Source organism: Branchiostoma lanceolatum, chromosome 3, assembly GCF_035083965.1.
Source record: "Branchiostoma lanceolatum isolate klBraLanc5 chromosome 3, klBraLanc5.hap2, whole genome shotgun sequence".
Classification (NCBI taxonomy): Eukaryota; Metazoa; Chordata; class Leptocardii; order Amphioxiformes; family Branchiostomatidae; genus Branchiostoma; species Branchiostoma lanceolatum.
In genome coordinates this window covers 1,145,129-1,164,494 of record NC_089724.1, presented here as the reverse complement: position 1 = coordinate 1,164,494, position 19,366 = coordinate 1,145,129, and the positions used below count along the sequence as shown (strand labels likewise).

Here is a 19,366-nt window from a genome sequence, read left to right as displayed (position 1 = left end):
GGTGCAAGGGAATCCGCAGCTGGAAAACGCCTGTTGAACCTTATTAAGATTCTGTCCAACCAAATGTTGATTAACCGTCTGGCGTGTTCTTACCGTCGGTGTAAATTGATAATTAAATGTATATAAAGATGCTGAGAGTGTATGACGTAAGTTGCCGGCTGGGTTTCCGATGGATTGCATGGTGTGCGTCATCAGGAGGCACCCTGGGAGGGACCGGAGTCGGCACGCGCCGCGCCAGGAACAAAAACTGTCGCCAGCTCCACTCAAACACATCAGAATGCAGCAAGAAAACTTTCCATAGCTCCGCACGGACCGGTTGGCTCCAAAGAAGACTAAGATGGGGAGTGTCTTGAAGAATCGATAATGAACTGTCACTTTTATTTATTAAAAAAAACACACTATCAACGATGTGCATCGCATGGTGCAGGCAAAGAAGACTACAAATAAAATGGCGTCAACTTGTTAAGGAAATGTTTTTATAAAGACATCAATCAGTTGAAAAACATGTCCTCCAATACTAAACGTGTTCATAAAGGTACTACCCTTATCATCATCATTATCATTATCATCATAATTATCGTTATCATAATTATCATAATCATCATAATAAGTCCTCTTATAGATAGAATTGTAGCATTGACGAAGTCATATCCTAAACTGCAATTTCTTTCGATGCTCTCCAACCATGTTTATTTTCCGTATGAATGATATCTTGATGACTGCGTATCTCTGTTATATTGTATCTGACCCTTACCTCTTCCCTCATGACCTCAATGAAAAGCGACCTGCGTGGCCATTTTAGCTTATCATGAATAAACAAAGGTTCAAACAAACAAACAAACAAACAAGCAAACAACAAACAAACAAACAAGCAAACATAGTAATCTTTACGTTTAGACAAGGATCCAACCAAATGTCCGTTTCGCACAACAGGGTCTTAAAGGTAAGCAGCCGTTTGGGGTGACGGTGAACTTAAGCCACCGACGCCCCCCCTCCCCCCGGCCCCCCTGCGGGGACGTATGGTAAAGATCAATCTAACTGCATAGCGTTGTAGAAAAAAAATCTACTACAAAGGGCCTTTAAACGACGCTTTCATTTATGCATGGAGACATCAAGTGCGTTTGGTAAAATAGAGAAACCCACCGCGTGACCCGTACTGGCGGTGTAGATGTTATCATAGAGGAACGGGGCGAAGAGTCAAAAGCCAGGAAAATTCAGTAGGTAATTATCTCACAATACTGCCCTGACCGTGACACTTCCTTGGTTTCAGCAGGACGATATCAAGGCCATTATCTTCTTGGTGTCTTCCTTTTATTCTTTATAGAGAGGCAGACAGTTTAAGACTACGGGACTTAAGAACGAGTTATCACGAACAGGAAACAAAGTAAGATATATATACAGAGTCTTTGTAACAATTACTTAATCCGGGATGCATTAACTCCCAGTGTCAGGATGACTCGGTTTCTATGAGGACTAAGCGACGTAAAAGCGTGGATAAGAGGGTTCTGTATGATCCTCCTACATGAGCCTGGCGTTTCAACAATCAGCTAATTGCCAATTAAGAGTACTGCAAAGCTCTAACTAGATGATGCTTGAAAAGGAGAGTAGAACTGTGGGCAAGTTTTAGAACTCTAATGATCTGAGTATTTAAAATGTTGATGCTAGGAACCAAATAGGGACCACTTAAAGTATCAACCTGTACAGTACTGTAGAACAATTAAGATAAGGGCTCTGACACATTAAAACCTGGAAAGCTTCTTCATTTTTGTTAACACTACTTGTAGTTTGCATTTTTCACTCACTCACTCACTCACTATTATTATTTCATTATTATCCGGGTATAAACGTTTGGGTATCTGCTTACTCTCCGAGCAGAGGAGTGGGCCCGGCTGGTGTTTGACGTGTTTAAGGCGTTTCTGTCGGGCTTTCTGGTGTGGGTTAGAGACAAAAAAAAAATCAGGACAAAACGCCTAAAACACGTCAAAAACAGTTGCTTGGAGACTACGGTCGCCCATCGTTCTGCACTCCCTCGCTCCGTGTGCCAGTAACCCTTAGCTAAAGTTAAAATCCTCACACACCATAAGGTGTATAGGGCGGTGCCCATCCCCGTTTCATAGCCCTGGGCCACACTGTGGTGCAATCATTGCAGCAGGGGGCTATTCCTTTGGTATGACTCAATGCGCCTCTTGTCCAGAGGTGTCCTACCCGGGGGTTGAACTCGGGCATTCTGGTTCCAAGTAATCAGAACCAGATGTTTGTTTGTTTGTTTGTTTGTTTATTTATTTAACCAGGAATACAGTATCGCCTGGCGGCATTTTTCAACGATTCCTGGGGGGTTCAACCCCTTACATGATAGCACATAGCAATATAGATGTGGTAATGACAGAAGCGCAGACCACTGTACCACAGGGACACCCCCGCCAGGAACCTTTACCGCCCTAATTTTCTACCCCCTCAATAAACTCAACCTGCAAAAAAGTCAGGTTATGACGCCTAGAGGCCATTGACCGTGGGTGAAAATAGGTCATTAGACCGACGTTGACGTCATGAAGCTCCTCGCAGCTTTATCAGCTTATATCGCATTTGTTTAGAAATAGGATCGATTTAGTATGTTAAAGGTGAATAACTCAATAATGACTGTGGCTGATGCACGTACTGGGAGAAATTTGGCAACCGGTTGAAATATCCTTTTACCTAAATTTTGGATGGGAAGAAGGTGTGGCCGGTACACTGCCACCAGCTGTGCTGTCTGTAGAGACGTAATGTTATCTTGGTCTGCCCTAATGATAACGTACATAGATGCCTGAAGTTCACAGTACTCCTTTGGAGGAACCCGAAGTATGTTGAAAAGTTGCTTCGTACCCTATACACATTTTATGTAGATTCATATTGGTCAAGAAGAGCACTTTAAATTTATTGAAATGATAACTCGGTGATACCTTTGACTTGAGCAAATATACACATAAATCAGGTCACATTTTCATGCTAAATTGTGCCTTTCTAAGTCTCCCATTTTCCAAAAAAATAACGAGGATATACTGATCGCCGTTCTCCTGGTGACTTACAGCTAAAGTTTTGCTGGCTCGTGTTGAGTTGATATGCGTAGGAGCTAACATCGCCTTTGAATGACTAGACACGTAGGCTCAATCTTTCACCAAAGTGGAAATAATGGAATCATGGTCGCTTTGCTTTGTGATTTGTTTCTGAATAATGCACTCAGTATATTTAGAATTTTAAGCTTGTTAAGTTAAGTGCTATGACCCACTTTGTATCGCCGCAAGTCGCAAGTGTATCATCATAGTAATGCTATTTTGATATACCGTTTCTTTGCACCATCACTACAAAACCAGCACCGTGTTTATTTTAGAATGTAGTATAATAATTATATTAGATGTAACTCTTAATATCATGTTATTTTTCATTAATATCTTTATCATTATTATGTTAGTTCTTGCAATTATCCCTCGGGCATGTATTTGCAATAAACATTGATTTGATATATCGTATTGTTAGCATGAACCAGATATTAGTGTATATTTTAAACAATAAATCCAAATAGTATCATTCATAAGTTACTATGCACGTCCTAAGCCCAGCAGTAGGGTTTGGGTTGGCGTTAGGAAGGGCATCCAGCCTTAAAAACTCTTGCTACAAAAAGACTTGCACTTGTTGAGGAGTTATGGGGCTCCCCCATCCATGTGCAAGCACTTCAAAACACCATATGATAGGGAATAAAATACGTTAAATTGGAGAGAGAGAGAGACTATGCAATCCCTCATGATCTCTATCTACTGGCACCCACGGTGACTGCAAAAGCTCACATGCTCACCATCTCAGAGCAATTCCATCATTACAACTTATTTCTTGACGTTGACTTGCGCTATGAATTCACAAAACAGGTCAAATTTGCTGCCACCAGTCGTCTCGCGGCGGAGGTACAATTCCACACGTCCCAGTGGAACTAACAATACGTCATCAAGTGATGGGAAGGCAATGGCGACGATGCTGGTTTTCTCACAAGTTAAATTGAGATTTAAAATCAACGTAGCAAAAGTTGCAAGTGAAGAAAAGTTTTGGATTATTGAAATGGCATGCCTGAAGAGGTGATCATGAGTAGCATCAATGATTTGAACGTAATGTAAAAGTAGCAGCCTGGGTTGTGTCTTGTTTAACCTCGTGGCTTTCTTGTGCAGACAGCTTATTTTTAATGCGGTTCCGTAAACGTGCACAGAGTAAATTGCGGAGAGAGGATTGGTGGAGATAAATGAAGCCTTGTTGCACCAAAAATGTTCACTGTAATTTTGCTTTCAGATAACTTTGATATGATCTACTTGTTTCATATCATTTGCAAACGCCAACGCCATGTACAAAGGTATCGTAGCACGAAGTTGGACCCATGTTGATTTGAGTTCACTGAACTTTTGGGTTCTTGTAAAACATCATTTGATATCTTTAAAAGCTGTAGAAACACCGATGACGTCGTCTTCATCTGCAATAACTCCATTCACTAAGATACAAACAGAATGTTAACGGTAAATTAGTAGGCTTGAAGATCAGCTGTTCCTATGAATTGAACAGTATTATCTAATTTCCGTTGAAAGTTCTCGCTCGTGATGTTTAATTTGGAGACATATTTTACTTACTTGATTTTTGCTTAACAGCACTTGTAAGCTACCGACACTTTTTAGCTACCGAATTTGTATGAGTGCCAGACTAATGTCTGCACCCACAAGCCAAAGAGCCATGGTTAGAATGAACCATGACTTAAATGAAGCATGATTGAAATGTTGGAAGAAGAACTTTAATAATCACCCTCTACAGGGGTGTTGACATGGTGGAAGAAATTAGAAACTGAAACTTGTACAAAAGTCGTGACTCGACACCGGAGGCTGGTGATCTCTGCTAACGTATAATTCGTGTGTAACTCAATGGAGATATTGACCTTTGGGCAATACGTGCAAATTTATTGAAAGAGTTCAAAGCCAAAGAGCATTTTTCAGTAGATGCTGCCAATGCCATTCATCTCGGGTGAGCGGCACTATGCTCCTATTTTTACGGGTATGAGTATTTCTATAGAAAAAGTTTCAAAGCCAAGAACGTTTTCCAGCAAATACATGCAAGAGCCTCGTAGCTCGATTGTGTTACACAACACCTCGATTGCCGTTAGAAGTTAGTATACCTAATATTTAGAGTACCTAAAAAGTTAAGGTGCAAGACGTTTATACACATACTAAGACGTGGATGGATATACAGAAAACCATTTACATTAGGAGATACCTTACTTTAGACCTTAGATCCTCCCGCAACTTTGTTGCATAGGTCAACTTGGCTCCAGATACTTCTTCTATACATTCGGAGTTAGGATACATAAAACTTAAGGAGTAAGACGTTGCCATGATACATGTACAAGCACTTGGACTTGGATGGATATAACGAAATCCATTGACATTCGGAGTTAGTATACCTAATACTTAAGGTGCACGATGTTGCCATGATACATGTACACGCACTTGGATTTGGATGGATATAACGAAATCCATTAATATTCGGAGTTAGTATACCTATTACTTATACTGTGTCACAGATGAATGTATTGAAAGCCTTAAAACGGTCTGTATCCAGGAAAAGCGACCTGTGCCATGTGGCAGGTGTGCTGTGGTGTGCGCTGTATCCTAAGGACTTAACTTGCAGGCTGCACTTATCACCCGGGGCTAGGACGGTGTTATGCGGTTGATGTTGTTATCTTTAGACAGAGAATACTCTCCAATATACGTCGTCACATGTTCAATGGCAAGGACGTTTATTCTTCCTGACCATCACCGATTCACAATCAGCACGAAATATACTGTAAATGCATTTAAGTGGTTTTTATTTCGCGGTATGGAGAAAATGGAGTGTTCGCGGTCTACAGTCAAAGGTGGGCAGAAAGGTTCGCGGTTGTTTTCATTTCGCGCTGAAAGTCCTGTTACTTTAACGCAATTAATTTCGGGAAGGCACAAGCCCGCTGTCATTTAAAAAAGTGAAACTTGCCGCAAGGTGGTCCATGTTCGGACACACTCTAAGAAAGCCGACCGACACACCTGCACAACAGGCTTTGGACTTCGCCTTGACTTTATCTAATGTACGCCGATCCAGAAAAGGAAGACATTGCAAAAACTTACTGAATCTACTGAGGGCAGATCTGAAAGAAAGAGGACTAGGGCCATTGCGGTCAGAAAAACAACAACATCGGAGCCTGCGGCGAACCGGAGTTGAAGAAGGACTGATTGCAGCTGCATGCAGGGTGTCCAGACTACTGCAGCAGCAGAACACAGTGGACTACTACTACTAGGCACATGTAGACGGACACATTCATGTTATGTAGTCTTTGAAAGGAACTCAGACATAAAGCCAGCTATTTATCTGCAAATCAGACATGCAAATACATAAAACATTTGATAGATCCTCTTAGTTGAAAATTAAGTGCTACTTGTGCTTTTACAAATAGAAGCTAAACGATTTTTTCGCGAGTAGGATTAAGCGGCCCCTATACAAGATTGACATATGTAGTCTCCCGCATCGTTGGTAGCTTCAGGATATGGCTATTATGAAACATTATAGCGTATCATTGACGTAACATATATACTAAAAGGCATCTGTTAAAATTCATGCAAAACATAGCAAACACTGTGCTACACTTTATTTCAGCTTCTAAACACTTTCCAGCTTATATTCCGAAATTCCAAGATTATTTTTCTTCTTCGATTACACCTTTTTCGAGTGAAAAGGTTTACTGACGCGGCAAGTTTCGCGATTTAAAGCACTAAATCTACATGTCTGCTCCAAAGTAAAAGTGGTGGGCCGAACAAACTGGAGGATTTAGACTGGATTTCAGATTCTTTTGGAATAAGCCAGGTAAGGCGAGGAACTTAGTTTAATGGACCTCTCGCATTAGTGTCACAAAATGTTATAAAACTGCAAACTTTGTCGCGTAGCAACACATCTCTTATGTAACAACGGCCCGACACATTTCTAGATCACCATGACCCGACAAGGTTTGCGTATCATATTTATCAACTTTTATGGCTAGCCGAAAGAAACCTTGTTTTTTCCATTGGTCAAAGTACAATGCGTTACAATGCAAAACAACATACCATGAATACGACATAAAATGTTCAGAGCTTTTTTTACACATGTCGCAGTTTAAATCTAAACAATCATACATTCATTCTTTTTGAAACGGTATCTGCCCATATTAAAGCTTATACCACGAATACGACATAAAGCATTCGGAGCCTTTTTCACACATGTTGCAGTTTAAATCTAAATAACCATACAATCATTCATTTTGAAACGTTAACTGTCCATATCAAAGCTTATTCATCAGAATCCAACTCATTCGTCCATAGTTCGTCATTACTTTCACGATTTAAACCCATAATATCAAACCGGTATTGCAGGGATTTCTTACGTTCGCAAATTCACAAGCTCCCACGCAATTCGCACCCACCTCATTCTTTGATTCATCAGAACACCTTCGGGGCATTAGTGTACTTCCCAGGTCCTCAATCAAAGATAGAGATAACCGAAAAATATATTAAGAAATACAAATATATCGATTTTATTGGTTTTAAGTAGATGACTGTTCTTCCTCACCAGTTGTGCAAATAAAAAAAGACTAAGCTGTAGAATTCCTTTAGTTTGACTATCTAAACACTTGGCCAAAATGGAAAATGCTGACAATAGAATGATTGTCGTAATATGTATGTTACTAGAATAGCCAACGGTTCAGTTCAATAGCCAATAACGGCCATGTATGGGTTAGAGGACAATTAATAGTAATTTCGTTTGAAACGATAATCCACGTGCAAAGACCACAACGGTTTTTAGGTACTGCTATTCGACAGTAAGGACAAGCGTGTAGCAAAATTGTAAAGCTCATCTAATGTTGATATATTCCTTTATGATTAGAAAATCAATGGCACTCATCTTGATTTATACCTAAAATCATCACAGGGAACTAGCGGGTGACTACAGCCACCCAGAGGTCCTCGCTCACACCATTCTAAGTCCACGTAGACACCATTACCGAGTAGTAGTAAGAGAAACAGCACATTACGGGATTTATACGAAATTACATTCTGAACGATTTATCAAGATTTGATATCATTTTAACCATCTCTGTATAGTTATTGCATTTTGATCTTGAAAGAAAATACCATCATCTGTCAATGGATGACAAGCACCACCAAGTGAGACTTGGAATGTATCCGTTATTCTTAAAAGATAGCAACAATGCTTGCCGCGTGGGTGAGAGCATTAGAAAAACCCGGGACACATGAACGTCATGCCATGTGACCAACCCCACACTTCTGTACTATTGACGCCCACGTTTTTCTCATTATTTACCAACAGCTCTACGGTAAACCTCTGAAGACCGTTCTTAGTCGCTGTCAACTATTCCTGCTGAATTATTTTCAAGTATCTGCATGTGTATTTGATGAACTGAACTGAACAACAATTCCTCGCTTAACGGCATGTTATACAATGCATCCCCCAATATATTGTACTGAAAATATTGAATGAGAATGTTCCCAGAATCTGAATTCTAAATCCGTTTTGGTAGGCTAATAGTGGGTGGCTTGTGTAAATCTAAAACAGTGGAGTCATTTGATCATGCATCTGTCACAAATGGGCTGCCGGTCGAGCTACCGAAGCTGAATGTGTAGTCTACTGGTAACGTATGCAGTGTGTTGGGGAGACGGAGCTATCAGCACGCCCTGGGTAAAAGAGTCACTGAAACATAAAGGGAAATCGCCGAGCGACCACTCCAGGACTAAAATCGGATTTGTTTGACCCTTGCTTTCATAATTAGAATATTATGCACCATGCAAAATAACGATATGATAGACAAGTGAAGAAAAAAAACAACAACTAAATAGAATCTCTCTCGATCTGGGAAATACATGGAGCGACCCGCCAAATAGCTGGTCCCCCACCAGTCACTCGGTGCTCTCAGCCGCAAGTAAAAGGGTGTGTAAACATATCAGAGCATTTTGGGAAAAGGTTGATGACATTCCCGAGCGTGCCCTGACGGGATCATCGGCTCTTAAAATAGATGACAAATGGATATGTACATGCCACCACATGCTACGTGACTCCAGTCAGGAAGGACTTTGGGATGTGGGGGCTGTGTCGTGGTAAAGGCATGAAACGGAGATTGCGATTGAGATCTGCACAGTTTGGAATGTCACCCTCGCAGTTGTATTCTCTTTGAAAAATGACATAGTAATACAACGAAAACTATGTTTGGCACATATGATAGCTGTCCCCTGACTGTGAAGTTTGAACATTGTGAATATATACTCTGCTGGTGAGAACCCAACTCAAGTTGGAAGAGTGATACACGTCGGTATAGTTAGATGATACAGAATGACTTCTAGTAACCCCAAAGATCAAAACTACTGTCTGCAGTCTGTGACGTTTTTTCTGACGTCCATTCTGCATTGCCCGCACACTAATTCATGTCCTAATATGGCAGCATGGCTAGACTCGAATGGGTGAGTCATTGGCCAGACACCTAATCCCGGAAAGATGTCCGCCGAGTCTTTCAGCCCTCAGACAATCGCCAATCAGCGTCCGTGGTCTGGAGGACCTCCCACCATCCGTGACTGCCGTGGAGATAAGACGCGCACCCATCGTGGTCTCCGAGTCACCTGATCACGGCTTTAAAAGACGGGCCAAGTGCGGCCAGAGGACTGTTCGAGGCGACGAGGACGACGAGAACACAGAAGCGAGATGGCAGCCTACTCTCCCTGCTCCCTGGTCGGCGCGGTCGCCGCGGCGGTGCTGGCGCTGGTGATGGTCGTCGGACAGTCGGAAGGAGCGAGTGCCTTGAGACTGCAGCCGCAGGCCGGCAGAGAAAACAATGGGTAAGCTGATTTCGGATTTCTTTGTCTATGTCCAATGTCATTATTATGGAATCGACGGCACGACGAGCCAAAAGCTACTGCCGTGACGTTTTGCAAAGGCAATCAAAGTAATGAAAAAGACGAATGTATGTCTTTGTTGAGACTGCAGCCGCAATAGGTAAGCTGATTGTGGATGTCTACGTCTATATTTGTCTAATGTCATCACTGCGGGATTGCCGACAGGAAGGGCCAAATGTTACCGCTGTCACGTTTTTTTCAAGCCAATGAAAGTTACGAGGAAGACAAAAGAATGTGGTGATAGTATGTCTTTGTTGAGACTGCAGCCGAAAGCCGGCAGAGAAAACAATGGATAAGCTAATTTCGGATGTCTGTGTCTATGTCCAATGTCATTACTACGGGACCGACGACAGGACGAGCCAAAAGCTACTGCCGTCACGTTTTTGTTCAAGCCGATCAAACTTATGTAATATATTTGTTGAGACTGCAGCCACAGGCTGGGATATTGATAAAATAAAGGGTGTAATCCATAAGCTGCTATTATAACTATGTCAAGACGCGAAGTGTGCTTTAGAGGACCGGCCTAGTGCGATGAAGGATAGGGGGGACCAGAAACATCCATGAGATCATCACGGCCAGATGATGATAAGCTGCTCGTGGATGTCTTAATATCCTTTCTAGCGCATGATAGCATTAATGCGGAAATGACAACAGGAAAGCCCAAAAGCTACATTTTTCACGCTTCTCGAAGTTATAAGGAAGACAAGACAGGATAGTGATGGTATGTGCTTGCTGCGTCTCCGCGAATTAACTGCCCATTACATTAAAAGTCGCCACGATTGTGACATTTTCTTCCTGGTTAAATGAGGAATAAAATCTAAATCACTGCAGCCCAACCACAAGAGATTATTATTAGGTTTGGCCCAAAACGCGAGCCGTGGCGAAGCCACATTACACTACCACTAGCTGCTTGAAAAAGCATCAGGCTTCACCTCAATTGAGGATGACTGCTTCACTTTACTTAGTACTTGGTAGATTCTATCATTACGTTCTTGAAAATTGGAAATTTGTTGCAGAATAAAATAAAAGAAAAGAAATTGTAAAACACTGGCCGCACATGGGTTCTAGCTGGTTTTTGACGTATTTCGGGCGTTTTTGTCAGACTTTCTTCTTTGTCATGCATTTTTTGCCTCAAGAATCCCCACCATAGAGAAAAAATGACAAAGTAGAAAGCCCGACAAAATCGCTAAAAAACACGTCAACAACCAGCCGGATCCCCTCCTCTGCTTGGAGAGTAGCCGCACATGTATCAAATCAAAGGCCAATTATTCAGAGAGATGAATCAGAATCTGCCAGCAGTCCGCCAGAGTCTATAGGGTGGGATGCTAGCTTTGATTACAGCTAGACCGCGCCTCATGTAGCTTAGTTACAGAATGGTAGATCCGCGCCCTTTAAATGGGGTAGGGAATTTCCCGAGCAGCCTTCGTAACCCCTGCTTCTCCTAATGCGTCAGTGAAGTCATGCTTGTGTTGAGCATTGATGTTTCTGGCCTAGGGTGAAGAGATGCTGCTACAGTAACAATTGAGCCGCCTTTCTTCGTAAATCGATGGCAACATCAGGCTCTGATGAATTGATTTAAAAAAAAGGGAAATATACTTTTTCATCATCAATTTTTCATGCCCTTGGTTATGTCAATCACCCTCTTACTGACTAAAATCGCTTGACTTAAAGGGGTTTTATACCTCGTTGTTGTTTAAAGCCTTAGAAATGAATGCTTATTAAAAATTAGACTTTTGTCTGTGAAGGGAACAAAGCAACAGTTTACGATATGTCTCATGATAAGACACGTGGACCGCCCACGTCTGGCGTTTCACAGGGTTTCCAAGAACTCGCTCCGAGGCAAATTGACGTATCACCTCCGCAGCAACCCTGCCGCTGAGCGGCCGTTAAAAAGCCGTTAGGGATTGGCTGATATTCGATTGTTCGTTTCGCTTAGCACAGCACAGCAGCCATTTATGAACGACCAACGCGGTAACACGAGGCTTATGGGCCTTATCTACCAGCTGCTGCGACACAGTCACCTAGATAAGGCATCGCACCTGATAAACTCTTCGCCATATCTCAGGGTCCAATCTGGAAGCAGCATGCAACCGGAAAAACTTCGGTAGAGGGTCGGAGGGCTCTGTGTGATTAAATGTGAGAAAAGTGGACCATGCACTGCACGAAATGGCCTCGTATCCCGGCGTATACGTACAGGGATTCCTCCGGAAATATTCCATATCCCGGTGCGGATTTAGCGTATCCGTTAACTTTATCGGAATCCCTGTACGTATACGCCGGGATACGAGGCCATTTCGTGCAGTGATGGTAAAAAAAAAACGCTGTAGTACGCGTTCTTGCAATTGCTTACCGTTGGACATAGATTAAGGAATCTGTCCAGTATGTTATGGCATTTGATCCGGTACGATTGATTTCAATATAACGTAGATTCGGTGCCGGCGACGATAGCACCTAGAGAAAGAGGATCTCGTCAAGCAGAATGATCAAATACGTGCTTCATCCTTTTATTCTGTAAACTGATTTTCTTCCTTAGTCAGCTGTTGCACAAAGCCGCAGACAGACATCACCGCCGCTTATAATGCCGATTACGTACGTCACCCAAAAGCCTCGCGTTAGTGCCATCCCTTTCAAGAATATTCCCCTACTTATCGTGCAAGAAAATTACAGAAAACGCCTCGCAAAATCTCTTTTAAATGTATGCTGACATATCCACGATCACCGTTTGGTTCATCCTTTGATGTTTTCAGAAAGGCTCTGTGAGCATACCAAATCTTATAATTGCTTTTCACTCTTAGAAAGACTTTCTTCAGTCTGGACGGATGCCACTTAAGGCGCAAGATGCGTGCGACGTGGGGGACCGGAACAAAGCTAGGAAGCACTACGAAACCCAGCCTCCTAATTACTTTAAGCTTCCCCAACATGAAGCGTACATAATCTGGCTAGTCCATTAGAACCTGTTCGGATCAAAGTGTCTGGACATTAGCACAGCTCTGTGAGCACTTACGCTTTGCCGCGCTGATGTTTCTGCAGTGAAATCTGAATAACACATGAATGTCCATTCAGAAAGTAGTCAATCTATTCGCGCAATGGTCTTATTTTCTCGCAGCATATAGACTGAATTAAGCTTCAGTAGTTTTTTTTTTTCATCTTGTCGCCAATGACATTAGCGTTTCGTCAATCAGACTACCAGACCAACAGGGGGACTCATGGGGAAATGAATGCTACGTTATGCAATCCTTCGTCACACCGACCGCTGTAGCTGATCCTGTCCTATATCTGGACAGCTACCAGGCGTTATCAAACAGATCGCCCCGTGGATGATGTGAGCTAAAGAGCCAGATAATTCTGTCCAAACCGAAGGATAATCCTTCCTTTCATACGCCAGATAAGTTTGTTTCTACGCTGTCCCCAATTTATCTCAATCACCATCACCTACAGGCTGATCTTTGAGAAAAAGTATTTTCTTACTCTCGTCTTCATCATCTTGTCGTGAGAGTGTCATGGATGAACATCACCCTCCTCCTCCGGTCCTCCCTGTCCTCCATTGCTCTTGGTAATTCTCTTCTTACTCCATCATTCTACATCCAACCCAATACCACTGATATCAGCTATAATGCCCATTGAGTCTCTCTTTATGAACGACAAGAAAAACTTACTACGAACCTTCAGCAAGACGTGATAGAAAACTCTCCACAGATTCGTAACAGGGTTTGGCGACCTAATTTGGAGAGGCTAATTGTGATCAATCGCCTGTGGGACAACCAAGTCACCGAACAGCCATTAAATCACGTTAGAGAACTTGCCACTAGCACCGATGAAAGCAATGGGCAATCGTACTAACATGAGGTGGTCCCAAAACGCATCAGCGCTATGAAACCTCACGTGTCAATCGGCAATAGGAATTGGCTACTTGGAAAGCATTGTCAGCTTGCCAGCTGAAAGACAAATTAAACGTTAAAATGAAATTAGATTAATGACTGGGTTTATACCAGGGGACTCCACGTCCTGGATATCTCCGGATAAACTATTATGATCCAACTTTTCTCTACATCCCACCACTATGTTTGTTCTTCAATAACTCACAGTTGTCTATTGACTACAAATACTATCGGTCTGCTTCACACGTGCACCATATCGTCTACTAGACGAATAATTTTTAATCAAAAAAGAAGACCACACATTTTCAACTCGCCCTGCAGGTCAGCCAAAGTATGTGAAGAAAGAGCAAATCGAACGAGAGACCTTCACATTAGCGGCAGAACGTTGGCCTCCAATTACCGCAAAGTGCAGTGCAGAGTATAGCCCGTTCATTCCTTAACGTAATGCAGTATGATTAGCGGTCGTTTCGTCTTCTCAATCTGCTTGGGTTTGTTAGAAGACGTCATGAATCAAATGCAAACATTGTGTGCTCAAAGGTCATCATCCGAAAGCTAATGGGCGGCCATCACATTGCCTGCGGCTCTGATGAACTGCTATTCAGTTCGTCGCTCCTAACTTTGTGCTACAAAAAAATAAAAGGTCTGTTAGGCTCTAAACTAGCGTTTTATTCAGCGCCGTGTTATTCAATGCCCCCCAAAAGGCATTTTCAGACAGCCTGAGAAAAAGAATTCAGTTTTTTTGGTCGAAATAGGCCTAGGTCACAATGTCAAAATGCGTATACAAAGAGTGACTCCGCAAAAGGCTAAAAGCTGCAGTAGAAAGACCCGTGCGGGTCACAACCGTCAAGAGAAGTCTGTACTTACGACAAAGTGTCTTACATTCTCCAAACCCTTTCACGAGAATGCAAGTTGTGTTGAAAGATCTGATGCGGCATAAACCGGAATAGATTTGTCTCGACAATCGTTGCCAACCATAGCCAATTGGAGACAGGAATCTGGAAAATCTTATATTTAGTACATTTTCTGAGATAATGAGATTTGATTCTGACCCCTTTGCTTCGGCCTAGAATTAAGCACTCGAACACCTTTTGACGTCGACCGTAAAGCTTCTTTTTTTTCACGTATATCAGCTTAGGACGGGCCCCGGCTTTCCGGCTATGAAGCGATTAAGGCCTTTTGATACACATTATAACTTTAAAAGATAACCCACAGCCCTTTAAATGCAGCATTCGGAATCAACCGCAAAGGTGAAGATTGATGGTTTTAGCATCTATTTATGTAAAGAATGCACTTTCACGACGGAAGAAAGCAGTTTTAAAGACCCGGCTGTGACTAAGACTTTCCGGGAGACAGGAACGGTATTGCCCCGCCTTTGTGGCAACACTTTAGCCCCTGGTGGCAAATCGACTCTGGGATCATTAAAATGCCATTTCCGGCCGTTTAGTGAGGTGGAAATAGCACGAATTAATAATTGTACGTGATGCAGTTCGAAAAAAAAAATCGATAAAGACCTAGCGGAGTTTGAATCAATATGGATATAGAGACGCCAACAAGATGGTAACTGGTGACAGCGTCTGTCTGCGTGCGTGTGTGTGTGTGTGTGTGTGTGTGTGTGTGTGTGTGTGTGTGTGTGTGCGTGCGTATGTGTGTGCGTGCGTGCGTGCGCGCGCGTGTGTGTGTGTTTAGGCATGTGAGTGTTTATTCACGTTTGAATTGAATCAATTCTCCAGATATCTTGTGCATATAGTTTGATTTCTTGCTCTCTTAAAAAGCAACATCCGGTTGAACGTGAAGCCGGCTAAAGATACTTTGCTATCCTCTCATGGTCCAATGGGTGTGCTCGGATTTGAACTCCCAGCATTGTGGTCCTTAAGCGGCAGTGCTAGTGGCAGTCATAGCGGCAGTGTTAACCTACAGGGAAAAGACATATGTCAGCGAGCACGCCTTACACGTGCCCCCTGAGTGCTTGGCCCGTACCTGAAGGTTACATCCGGTGATTTAACACCCACCTGTACCACCAGGCGAGCAAGTACGCCAAAACGTAACGCCCACTGGTTACTCCACCCCTTCCCTTAAGGTCGCAGAACACAGTATTGTAGTTCGGATATGAAGTAGTGCGTCACATTGCTGGAAAAGGCCGTAGTTTTTCTTCTGTGAATGTTAGCGAGGCTGAAACTGTGGTGGATTTGGGTGTGGTTGTGCATTTTGGTTGTGCATGCTGAAGACACAACAGGACCTGTCTGATGTTCAACACTCCTATTTGCATTTTGCTGGACTACCTAATTTGTGCATTTGGGGAAGACGTGGACCCCGACACGTTTTCTTGAATAGTAAAGTTACAACCTTGTGGCTGAGAACTATCTTAAGAGAAGCCCTAAAACTCTAGCATTAACGCGTTGTAAAGATTCAAGCTGGGTTTGGTTTTGACCTAATTTTTATTTAATTGTGGATTAAAAATGAATATAGCTAAAATAGGTAAAATCGGTTTGCTCCACTTTCTTAGATAACAAAAGAAGGTGGCTAGGGAAGTAGAGGATCTTAAAGCGAATCAAAGTACTTACGGAGGATCATCTTCTTAGAAAAGTGCACATATTCAAAAGGTGTCGACCTTTCGTTTGCTCGGTGTGTGACGTAAGTTACCATGGCAACTGTGTATGTAAGGATTATTTCGATGGCACCAACGTAAGAACTGTTTCCGTTTGGCCTCCTGCTGCGGGCGCAAAGTAGGTCGTGTGAATGTGCAGAGGAGTTAGATTTTGATCTCTTCGTGTACGTCAAACGTTATCTCTGATTCCCGGTAATCGGATGGAATCGTGCTTTTAGAAGGAATAAAGGTACGATTGTGACATCCGCTTGTCTGCGGTTGCTGGCCTGACAACCGGGTGGAGAGTGTTTGTTGCGTTGAGCTTCAGTTTAGAAGTTCTTGTCTTTAATGTAGTAACAAGGGAGCACAGCCTTAAGCTAAAAGTACCTTTGGCTAGATCAAGAACAGAGAAATATGTGTAACTTAGCGCTCACAAATAACGACGGGAGATCTCTCCGACGGGGACACCCCCTGGTTGGTCGGAGGGCGTGCGTACTTGCGGTTGTCCGTCTCAACGAGACTTCCTTTGCCAATCGCCCGTGATCTGATGTGTAATGGGCTAATCAGAATAGGCCAACCTGCACAGCCGGCGCTTACAACGTTAGAAGGGCGGGATGAGTACTGGATTTTAGGAGCAAATCTCCAAGTATAAAACCCACTGCATCCACGGACATGAATACGGGTCAGTTATAGGAACGTTTTGTCAAATTTCTGTTTAAGACTTAATACACTTAGCTATGACTTTAAAGGAAAGCTACACAAAAAATTGAAAATCAAGTCAAATTCTTGCTTCAAGTTGTTTCACATAAGTCCGTCATAGTTCTGGGATTTTCCACAGTTTGCAACTTCTGCCGTGCTGACGCCTTCTCGCCTGATAATTGAATTATATGACGTCAGTGTTTCAAATTTTCCACCTGATGGTTGAATTTTAGAATACTGACGTCATATAATACAATCATCAGGTGAAAAATTTGAAACACTGACGTCATGTAATTCAATTATCAGGTGAGAAGGCGTCAGCACGGCATAAGTTGCAAACTGTGGAAAATCCCAGAACTATGACGGACTTATGTGAAACAACTTGAAGTAAGAATTTGACTTTGGAATATATTAAGCATAGTATAGAAGGATTTTCAATTTTTTTGTGTAGCTTTCCTTTAAGGGCTGAAGTGAATCTAATCAATGTACGTCCATTCGGAAGTACATTTGTAACACTAACAGTCATTGTCGCTTTTTGTTTGTTTCACTTTTAGATTTCCAAACTTTGACGTCCTGTACCAGCCCCGAGCCCAAGAAACGCCGGACAACCTTCGCCGGCTCTACGACGTGCTGCGTCAGATCTACAGCCCCGTCCAACATGGCGGCCCCTTCGCTTCCGGGTCGAAGGTCAGACGGACCGGTATGACGGATGTGACGCTGCTGAACGACCGACACGGCGACCTGAACGAGCGCGCCCGCGTTGCCTGGCTACGCTTTCTTCTGGGAGGAATCGACCCCGACGCGAGCGAGGCCCTCAGCGCCGAAGACGAAGATTAAATCTTCCGACAATGAGCCAGAACTGTTGTAGCGATGATTCAACATTCCCTTCCAATGCCAAAGAGAGTAAAATTCCATCGTCCTAAACCAATGCCATTCGGCCTCTTGGCTGCAAAAAGGTTTCAGCCAATAAACTAGTCATATGTCATATAGAAATATTCCCTTTTTCCGCACTAATCTTATACTGAGTATAGCGTCCTCCGGAAGTGTTGAATTATCGACAACTAAGATCACACCTCATCTGATCATGAGTGGAGCACTGAATAACAAAGAGATGGAGGATACTACTTGTGTATGGAATTCTATATTTTCACCTTCCTCAGTATATGTATCTCGTTGAACGAGATTGTTAGATGTGTTGAGTATACGTAGTAATCATATATCCACAACCTCGCACTGATATGGGACCTGTAATGTACTGTTCACAAATAGCACTCGTTAAGCACAGGACACATCTATTTTGAGAAGTTAAAATTCCGTGTCGCCGGGCAACTAAACATCGTTAGAGACCTTTTACACAGGCAGTGAGACATGATGCATTTGGTTAGTTCTATATCCCTCATACGTCAATTAGAACATACAACATCAGAACGTATATTTACGAGCCACAGAAATCAAATGAAAATGACCACTTGACATCTACGTCAACGCTTGAAGCAATAGAGTGACTTCGTAGGGTTTATCTAACCATATTTTATCAGGGCAAGCTGCACATCTCCCATAATGACTTCGTCCTGTCATGCCCACAATATCCAGAACGTCTAGATACACACCTGCGCTATGCACGATAGATGTACAGACATGCACCAATGAGCAAATGCATAGAGCAGGTATGGATGAATACAGCTGTCCAGGCGAACATTATCGATACCAGTAATAGCCATACATGCCGAAGCGCATAAAGCGCCACCATGCGGCATTTCAGAGAACTGCAATCTCATGTAAGAAACATCAATTTCGTTCAAAGGGAGAGAAAATAAAGGCACGCCCGTGACATGGATATTGTGTGGTGTGTCCATCATTTCTTATTATCATAGAAAGTGTAAGAGTTCAGCTGATTATGTATTTGATATGAAAATGAAGAATAAGACCCCCCTCCCCTCCTCCTCTACAGGCACGCTCTCTACCAAGCTCTCCCAACCCTATTCCAGAACAGACCTAAAACCCCAAAACTTCAAAAGCGTAGATGGTATTCCGTATAGCAGTTCTTATAGTAGTCATTTGCTCCACTATTAACCATTGCTAACTTGCACTGTATGTATACCTTGTCCATGCATTCATTCATGTTGCAATTAGCCCTCGGGCAAGAACTTGCAAATAAGACTCATTAACTTGTGAAAATAAGACACTCCCCATACACAATTTGAAATATCCCTTATTAATTTAATACATCATGCAAA

The 19,366-nt window shown here is 42.6% G+C and overlaps 1 protein-coding gene across 1 annotated transcript; it reads left to right on the top strand.

Annotated features, from left to right (window-relative positions):
- Positions 1-9,681: 9,681 nt before the first annotated feature.
- LOC136429631 (uncharacterized) lies at positions 9,682-18,084 on the top strand. Its single transcript, XM_066419550.1, has 2 exons — positions 9,682-9,911; positions 17,684-18,084. Exons 1-2 carry the CDS (start codon positions 9,778-9,780, stop codon positions 17,964-17,966), a joined length of 417 nt encoding a protein of 138 aa, XP_066275647.1. The 5' UTR covers positions 9,682-9,777; the 3' UTR covers positions 17,967-18,084.
- Positions 18,085-19,366: the final 1,282 nt, after the last annotated feature.